The 9078-nt window shown below is 68.0% G+C and overlaps 1 protein-coding gene across 1 annotated transcript; it reads right to left on the bottom strand.

The window, feature by feature from the left end:
* Positions 1 to 527: 527 nt before the first annotated feature.
* Positions 528 to 7409, bottom strand: SLC25A10 (solute carrier family 25 member 10). The gene is made up of 11 exons (XM_041726660.1): positions 7218 to 7409; positions 5065 to 5184; positions 4438 to 4552; positions 4304 to 4352; positions 4092 to 4133; positions 3349 to 3392; positions 3169 to 3239; positions 2788 to 2880; positions 2536 to 2613; positions 1791 to 1847; positions 528 to 1494 (listed from the first exon to the last, which is right to left on the bottom strand). The coding sequence occupies exons 1-11, from the start codon at positions 7308 to 7310 to the stop codon at positions 1393 to 1395; spliced, it is 864 nt and encodes a 287-aa protein (XP_041582594.1). The 5' UTR covers positions 7311 to 7409; the 3' UTR covers positions 528 to 1392.
* Positions 7410 to 9078: the final 1669 nt, after the last annotated feature.

Raw genomic sequence — 9078 nt, 5'->3', positions numbered from 1 at the left:
GGCTTCAGGGGTGGCACCCGTGCCACCTGCTGCCCTGGCCTGTCTGTCCAAGGGTCTGTGGTCTGCAGAACTGGGGTCTCCCCCGCCCCTCTCTGGGCCGGACCCCAGAGCCCAGGACTCTGACCCGAGGGGCTCCTCCCAGAGCCCAGAGGGGGCTCCCAGGTCAGCTGGGGACCCTCAAAGCTGGTGGGGGGGCAGCTTGCAGCACCCAGGTGCCAGCTGAGAAGGGGAAGCCCTGGGGGTCCATGGGCTTGGATCCAGAAACTGAACACTGACCAGACCCCCTGGGCACACCCACCCCCTCCCTCTGGTTTTGAGCTGCTGCAGCCCCAGCACCCGCAGTTCCTCTGCCCACAAGCCACCCCCCCAATGTGTCCAGTCAGGGCTGGGGCTTCCTTCTCCCCTGGCGCCTCAGCCTTGTCCCCCAGAGACCGGACAGCCCTCCTTGGGGGTGCAGAGTGGGTCCCGTGCCCCGGACAGCGGAGCAGCCCGCAGACCGCGCCACCAGCCTACACACAGACGCCAGGCACGGAGCACTCCACCGTCCTTTATTAGCGCCCCGCCGAGCACCCTGCTGGCTGGGGGTGCAGGACTCAGGGGACCCGGGGAGGCAGGAGGTCGCAGCCCCCAGACCACTGCGGCGGCAGCGGGACTCAGGCGCTGGTGTTTTGGGTCTCAGCTGTGGGGGGGGCCTGTGGACAGCCACGTCCACACCGGGGGCCCCGGGGACACCCTGCAGCCGGCCTCTGCCTGGGGCCGGGGAGCGAGGGGAGCGAGGACAGCAAGGACAGCGTGGACGCTGCTCTCCCCGGCGCAGCAGGCTCCCAGCTGAGAGGTTTTGGCGAAACTACTTGTTAAAGCAACAGGGGGCGGCGGGACCTGGTGCCGGAGGCCACGTGCTGCCCCTCTGCCCGGAGCTCGGGGCGCAGCTACCCCGGAGAATGTCAGAGAAGCTCTGGTCCCGCTCAGGCAAGAAAAGTGCGTGTGCACGCCCCGAATCCGGTGTCAAGGCCAAGGGCCGGCCCCCCACTCTGCCACCTAGCTCCTTGCTGGAAGCTGCTGGAAGACGGCGCCGAGGGCCGCAGAAGGGGCAGGGGACTCCGACCCTACAGAGCCTGGGCGCCCACCTTTCCCACCTCCCGGGTTAGGCGGCTGCTCAGGGAGGAGGAGACCGCCCGGGGCCGGGAGGGCAGGAAGGAGGTGGGGGGACGAAGGTCCCTGGAAATGGCTCAGGCCCAGGCAGGCTGGGAGGGGTGGGAGCAGGAGCCTGCAGCCAAGCCAGGGAGGGGGGGTGGGGGCGGAGGCCCGGCCTGGGGCAGCGCTCAGCCCCCGGGATCAGCGCCCAGGCCTCCTGGGCTCGGGAAGGACCAGGCTCGGCCGCGCCCCCGCCCCTCAGGAAAGCACTTCGATGCCGAAGTGTTTGCGAAGCTGCTCCAGAAACACAAACGTGAGCACGGTGTGCGGCATGAGGCGGATGCCGGCAGGCAGGAGGCCCTGGGGAGCACAGGGGGCAGGACGTGGAGCGGCCCCAGGGACCCCCGCCCGCAGCCCCGCCCCCTCGGCCCCCTGCCCCGCCCCTGACCCTGCAGCCCCGACCACCCTGATGCCCCTTTGCCCGGCCCCTGACCCCGCAGCCCCGACCCCCCTGATGCCCCTTTGCCCTGCCCCTGACCCCGCAGCCCCGACCCCGCAGCCCCGACCCCCGATGCCCCCCTGCCCCACCCCTGACCCCGCAGCCCCCACCCCCGATGCCCCCGACCCCCTGATGCCGCCTGCAGCCCTGCCCCCACCTTGTAAAAGGCCAGCGGCCCCAGCTTGGCCGTCTCCACAGCGCAGTGGAGGACACCCTGCAGAAACAAAGCCGTGAGACGCGGCTCCTGCCGTGGACGATTCGCGGAGCCCACCCACAGCCGCGGGCAGAGGGCCTGGACCCAAGGTCCTGCCAGCAGGAGGGGCCTGCGGGCAACGAGGTCCCCGGCAGGAGAAGCCACACCCGGGCCAGGTGACCGCCGGGCACCCCAGGCGTGGGGGGCTGGCGGGGAGAGCGGGCGCTGTAGGGACAGGGCGCCACGCACGCCCGTGGGCTCCGGGCCCGGCACCTCACCGAACTTCACTGACTACAGTGAACCGGCGGCCTCTGTTAACACGTCAAGGACTCGGATTTAAAAACACACGGGGGACACCCGGTGTTATAGGGCACGTGACTCTCGATCTCAGGGTCCTGAGTGCAATCCCCACGCTGGGCGTGGAGCCTACTTGAAAGAATAAAATAAAACCTTTAAAGACACACACACGGGCCCCGGGCTGCTCCAAGGCTGTGCAGGCAGGAAACGAGCCTCAGCCAGGACCCGGACGCGGCCCCCCAGCCGCGGAGCCTCACCTGGTCCCCCTGGTCCGGCACCCCCACCTGTACTCTGGGGAAATGGTGCCTGCAGCCCCCACTAGACCGTGGCAGCGTGGGGACCCCTTCCCTAGTTCCCTGCCCCCATACTCGGGGCGGGGGGAGGGAGAACGCTGCCCGCAGCCCCCGCTCACCTGATACTCGCCCTTGGAGTTCATCAGACGAGTCTTGAGTACGTCCAGGGGCTGGCACAGGATCGTGGCACATCCACCCTGGGGGGGGGGGCTTATCACCACTGGCAGGGCACGCGGGCGCCCCTCACAGACCCACCCCTACAAACAAAAGCCCCTGGCCTGGATGCCTGCAGGACCCCGAGGGCTGCTCCCGAGCCCTCCTGAGCCCTGCATGGGCCCTCAGCTCCCACCCGCACCCGGCCCAGCACTCACTGCGATGAAGCTGGCGACAAAGTGAGTGAAGACTCCGTCAGTCAGGTACCCGGTGCTGAGGACCAGCTGCTTGGCCTGGTCGTAGCAGGACAGCTGTGGGGGTGGAGGGGGCAGGCAGGCCTGTGAGATGGCCCCCAGCTCCAGGGAAAGTACACAGGGGCCCCCAGGGACCCCACCGGGGCTGACCACGCGCCTGCTCTGAGGTCACCTACACGGGGACGGTGACCAGGCAGACGGGCAAGGCCCACATGGGGACGGGCCTACCCACCTCCCAGCCCCCACCGTGGTCCGTGCCCAGTGTCTTCCTCCACCACCTCTCCAAGGGCCCAGGGCGGGTCCCCCAGATGCCGTCCTGACACCCCCCGCCAGCAGAAGCCCCACCTGGCCCACGGTGACAAGCATCCCTCGACTGGATGCCATGCTTGCGCCCGAGAACAGCTTCTTCAGACCCTCTGCCGGAGAATGGAGGTCAGGCGCCCAGCCAGATCCCTCAGGGCTCCCCCCGGACGCCCCAGGCCCCTCTGCCTCCTTGGGCCCCACCAAGGGCCCCGCTCCCCTTACCTTCGCGGGCCACGCGGTACAAGCCGTCCAAGGCATGGGCATAGCTGCCGGGGACAGAGAATGGGTCCCCGTGAGGCCCTCCCGGATCGCCGGCCCCTGGGCCCCACGGGCGTCTTCCCTGGGAAGCGCCATGCGGCTCGCACGGGCGTCAGGGGCCCCTCAGGTTCTACAAGAAAACACCTGGGCGCCAGCCCTCGAGGCTGGTCCAGAGGTGAGCGGGTGCAGCCCTTTCACTTGGTCCCCCTTCCCGGCGGCTCACACCGGCCAGAGTGGACACAGGGCCTGCCTGGAGCCCATTTACCCTGGACTGTGGCCAACACCTGCTCTCTCGCTAGGGCGTCAGGCCACAAGCACCTTGGAACCAACAGGACCTGAGACTTCATGAAAAATAGTATTTTCACCATAAAAAAAAAAAAAAAATATATATATATCCCAACACCCAAACCTGTTTAAAGGCCCAAACTCACTCAAATTTTTAAACTATCCTTCCTGTGAACCAGCACAAGATACAAGAAAGGTGGCGGGGGGGGGGGGGGGGATCCACCCCAAAGAACCCAGAGGCCCTCCTGACTCAGGGCAGCCGCGCTGCAGGTTTTCAAAAGCCGTCAGCCGGCCCTGTTTGCTCCAGGTGACGCCACAGGGACGCGGCCTGTTGGGGCTCCCAGCTGGGGCCCGCAGAGCCTCTCAGGGCTTCCTGCTTGGCACCCCGCACCCCAAGAGCAGAACCCCGTCCCGCTACTCACTTGCGGCGCTGATTCGGGGGCAGCTTCATGTCATTCTGCATCCTGAAACAACCACACTGGCTCAGGAGGGTGGCAGGGGCCCGGACACAGAAGCCGGCGGGCATCGGGGCTCAGCCTGGCCCGCCCCCCAGGGGCCAGGACCCCAAGGCCTGAGCCACTGTCCCAGGCTGAATATGGGGCACGGCCCGCCCGGGCAGGGGGCACACACTGACCTGACGTTCACCATATCTGCGGGCGTCCCCACGAAGCCTCCAATGCAACCTGGGCGGACAGACCCGAGCCCACGTGTGACGACTGGTGATGCCCACCTGCCCCCCCGCCCCCACCCACCCCGCAGGCAGCTCACCGCTGATGGAGCCCAGCAACACCTTCTTGTAGAAAGGCAGGGGCCCCTGGCTGTCCTTGGCCACGTGGTCCCGCACCGTCTCATAGATGGCAAAGCGAGTCAGGGAGTAGGTCATCTGGGGAAGGGGGCCCGGCTCAGAGGGTGCAGGTGGAGGGACCCTCCCGGTGCACAGTCTTCACCTAAGGGGCCACGGGGCGACCCTCCCAAGGCCATACTAACCCGGGGCCAGGGGAGTCCAGAGCCGCTCGCTTGTTCCCCCCCCCCCCCCCCGTGGGTCTCTAAGCAGAGGTCTGAGGGCGCTGGAGAGCAGGGCCTGACCCTGACCCTGCGGGAGGCAGAAGCTCCCCCTGCCCCCACACCCCGCCCCCTCCCTGGGCCGGGGGTTCTTGCCTCCACCATGAAAAAGAGGAGACAGGGACATCCCTGCCCATGGGGCAGCCAGAGGGAGGAGGCAAGGCCGCCTCCCAGGCCAGGCCTGGGCCGCGCCAGCCTCTCCCCCACCTGCATGGACTCTGGACCCGGGACTTTAGGACACCCTCACCCGGAGGCCGGGGGCCTGGGAGGCAGAAGGCCCTGGCGAGAGTCCTGCCCGCCCACCGTCCTGGGCGGCGGGGCCCCCAGAGGCACCTGTCGGCACAGGGAGGCACTGAGGCCGTTGTAGAGCGCCAGGATGCCATCGGAGCGCACCACCTGCAGCGCCATGCCCGTCATGCGCAGCTTCACCTCCTGCTGCGTCTGCAGATGCACCTGTCGGGGTCACACCTGCTCAGAACAGGGCCCGCCCCCCGCCCAGGGCCCACCCAGCTCAGCCCTGAGCCCTCTCCCACCACCTACCACTTCTACACCCACACGAAGACCCCATGGGCTGAGTGCTGTCAGCACCCCAGTTTAGAGATGGGAAACTGAGGCACGGGGAGGCCCAGCTGGGGTGCAGAAGGGACTCCACGCCCACACCTGGCACCAACCTCTAGCCTACACTATTGCTCTACGCGTGGCAGTACCAGCTGACACATGGGCCCGCCAGGCCCGTGACAATACTCCACACGCGTGCCTGCGGCCTCACAGCACGGGCTGCAGGGGTGGGGTCAGCAGTGTCATTTTACAGATGAGGACACTGAGGCAGGGGGTGACCCCCAGCAAGGGGACTGCAGAGCCCCATTTCTTAGCCAGACCACGTCTCAAAAGAGCGATCAAAGTTACGGGGACTCCAGAGGCAGCCTGCCAGCCTGCCGGCGGGCTTGGAAGAGACGCAGGAGTCCGGCGGGGGAGGAGGGGGAGGACGCGCCTGCTGTTCACCCCAGCCTGGGCGGCCCCAGTCACGTTCTGGGGGGGCCTGCTTGGGCAGGTTACGGGCCCTCCTGCCTCGGTTTCCCTCAGTGGGGGAACCCCTCCCTTCCTTCTCTGTCGCTGCCCAGGGGACTGGGTGGCGGGGCAGCGGAGGTGGGAGGGGCGCTCGGCTCAGCCACAGCCACCAGCTGGACGGGACAGAGGGCACTGGGCCTGGGGGCAAGGGGGCCACGCAGGAAGCGGCCCTCGTCCAGGTGGGGAGCAGCCGTGAGGCCTGAGCCGGGGCAGGAGGCAAAGCGAGACCAAAGAGCTGTAATCACTCCGGTGGCCTCACCGCGGAGAGGCGACAAGCCCGCCTCCCCGCCGACCTCCCGCCCGCTGCACCCCGCAGAGGACTGAGGGCTCCCGGGCCAGACAGCTGAGTCCTGTGGCCGCGGCCTCCCATGACCCCCTTCTGGCAGCGTCGGCAGCAAACCAGCACCCGGGGGCAGGGCGTGGGGCGGTGATGCCCAACGGAGCCCTGGACTCTGGGCCGCCCCGAGGGCCCCGGGAAGCTGTGTCCACCCACAGCCAGGCGCACAGCTAACCCCCAGGGCCCCACCGCGGGGGTGGGGGGCAGGGCTGGGCACACGGACCTGCGGGGGCGGGGAGAGCCAGACAACACAGACACGGGGGAGGTTCCTCCTTCCCCAAACCAAAGAGCACCTTTCCCCTCACCGACACCGCCCCTTCCCGGGCCCTTCCCGGAGCCCCGCACCCTGCAGGCCTGGCCCCGCTCCCCGGGCCGCCCCTCAGGCCCCACGCAGGCCTCTCCAAGACGGGACGGGCCAGGGCCGAGCTGTGCCGCCCCATCTGCTGATCCTGCCTTGACCGGCGGGGACCGTTTCTACTAGAAAAGTCAATCCCCTTCATTTAGGACAAAAGCTGCTCAAAGAAACATCCTCAGGTGGAGGAGGGGCTGAGGCTTGGGTCCAGGGGGCCAGGGCGCCAGTGCCCCCCTGGGGCTGCCGGGGGTGGGCAGGAGGGGGCCGGGCCGGGGCAGGGCCTCGGGGGCAGACCGAGCTGTGCTTTGCATCATCGGCCCTTTGTTCTCTGGGGAGAACCGGGCAGAAACGCCCCCGCCGGCTGCCCCGGGAGACAAGAGCAGCTCAGTCGCGGGCGGCCGCCCCGTAAGCACTTTCCTAGGAAAGTGGAGCCGCGAGTGAACGCTGCGGCCGCCCCCGGGCCGCGCTCAGGTGCGCCCCAGGTGCCCCGCCCAGGTGCCCGCGCCGCTGGGCCCACGGAGCCGCCCCCACTCGGAGCCCGCACAGTCGGTCCCCAGAGGCCCGGCGCGGGGCCCAAGGTCACACAGGTAGCGGGGCACGGCCGGGGGAGGGGCGGCGGGCGCACGGCGGCAGGTCCACGCCCGCGGCAGGTGTCCGCGCAGGGAGCTCGGCCCCCGGCCCCCCCCCGGCCCCCGGCCCCCCCCCCCGGCCCCCGCGCCCCGCCCTCACCTTGAGCAGGTCCAGCGGGTGCGTGCAGCAGGCGGCCCCGCAGGAGGCCAGGCCCCCGAAGTACCAGCGCGACACGCGCGCCTCCGCCGCCATGGCCCCGCCGCGGACGCCCCGAGCGCCCCCGCCGCCCGCCGCCGCCCGCCGCCGCCCGCCGCCGCCCGCCGCCGCCCGCCGCCGCCCGCCGCCGCCCGCAGCGCCCCGGCCCCGCCGCCGCACGCGCGAGGTTCAAAGCGCCACCCGCCACCCGCGCCCCGCGCAGCCAATGCGCCCGCGCGGGCCTGGGGGCGGGGCCAGCGGGACCACGCCCCCCGGCGGGGCGGAGCGCGCGTCTTAAAGCGGCCGCGGCCCGTCAGCGGAGCCGAGCGGGCATCGCCGAGCCTCCCGCAGCTGCGCCCGGGGCTGGGGTGCGGCGGGGCTGGGGCGCACCGACCCAGGGAGCCTGCTGGGCGGGCCTGCTCCCCTCCGCCCGGGAATCTGGCGTCCCCCGGCCCCCAGGCTCCGGCCGCCCCAGGGTCACCCCCACGCCTAGGGCTGGTCCCCGAAGGTCACCGCGAAGGAGCAGCCTCGGCTCTGGGCCAGGCGCCGCCACTCCTCCTGCAAACAACCCGCCCCAGCCGCGGCCCTGACCTTGCACCCAGTGTCCCAGCCCAGCCACGCCGGCCCTGGGATCAGCCCTGGGACTCGTGCATCTGCAGGTGGTGGCAGAGATTCTTTTTTGGAGCCAGTGTGCGGATTACACAGAAAACTAGAGGCGAACGACAATTCGGGGAGACCAGCAGCCCTCTCCGGGGCTCCCATCCAAGTCCAGCCTCAGGTCTGCTCTGACCAGACAGCACTAGGCAGACGTCCTGGAAGAGGACAGTGGGCAGGCTGCCTGCCCCGGAGATACCCCCGTGTGCAGATTCCCACTCTCACCCCACATCCAGCAAACAGGTGGTACAAGTGTGCTCCTAGGTGAAAGATGCACCTGCTGGCCAAAGGGGAAATTTGCATCTCCAGGGCTACCTTACAACAGGGACACATGGACCCGGGAGTTCTCTGCAGCTTCCAATCTCAGAGAAGGCAGAGCCAGAGCCACTGCAGCACCCCCACCCCAAGGGAGAAGTGTGAGGGGCATTGCAGAAACAACTCTGGATCCCCTGAACCTGCCAAGCACCGTGACCAAGTCCAGGCAGGCCTCTGAGCATCCTGTGACTATGCCAGCAGCATGGTACAGGCCAGCAAACCTTTGTTTGCTTAAAACTGCCACTTGGAGACTGTCTTCTAGAACCCTAGGAGGCCTCTCACCCTGAGGTCTTCAGCTCGGGAAGTGAACAGCTGCAGAGATAGTGTCCAGCCCAGGAATGCTGAGGACCCTGGGAGGTGGGGGGGGGGTAGTCAGCCATAGAGGCATCCCGCTTTATCTCAAGTGGATGGGTGGGACTGAGGAAGATGCAAGCTGCAGACTAGATGGAAACACAGCCGGGAGGAGGCATGAGGGGGCAGGGTCACAGCAATTCACCGGAGGAAACCAGAGAGGCACCTGGCTGGCTCAGTTCTAAGACCATGGGGTTCTTGATCTTGGGGTTCTGTGCTCAAGCTCCACATTGGACATAGAGCTTACTTAAAAAGATTGTACTTCTACACATCTGTAATAAACAAATTAGGAAAAACAATTCCTTTAAAAACCCAGAGAAGATGCGAGACACACAAGAGCTCTGCAAAGAAGAAGTGAAATGTGTCATCAAACAAAGAGATGGCTTTCACACCTAAGCCCTTTATTTAGAAGCAGAGCTAACAGGGACACCCAGGTGGCTCAGCAGTTGAGCATCTACCTTCGGCTCAGGGTGTGACCCAAGGTCCTGGGATCGAGTTTCGAATG

This window comes from Vulpes lagopus, chromosome 12 (genome assembly GCF_018345385.1).
Source record: "Vulpes lagopus strain Blue_001 chromosome 12, ASM1834538v1, whole genome shotgun sequence".
Classification (NCBI taxonomy): domain Eukaryota; kingdom Metazoa; phylum Chordata; class Mammalia; order Carnivora; family Canidae; genus Vulpes; species Vulpes lagopus.
This window is presented reverse-complemented; position numbering and strand designations above follow the sequence as displayed.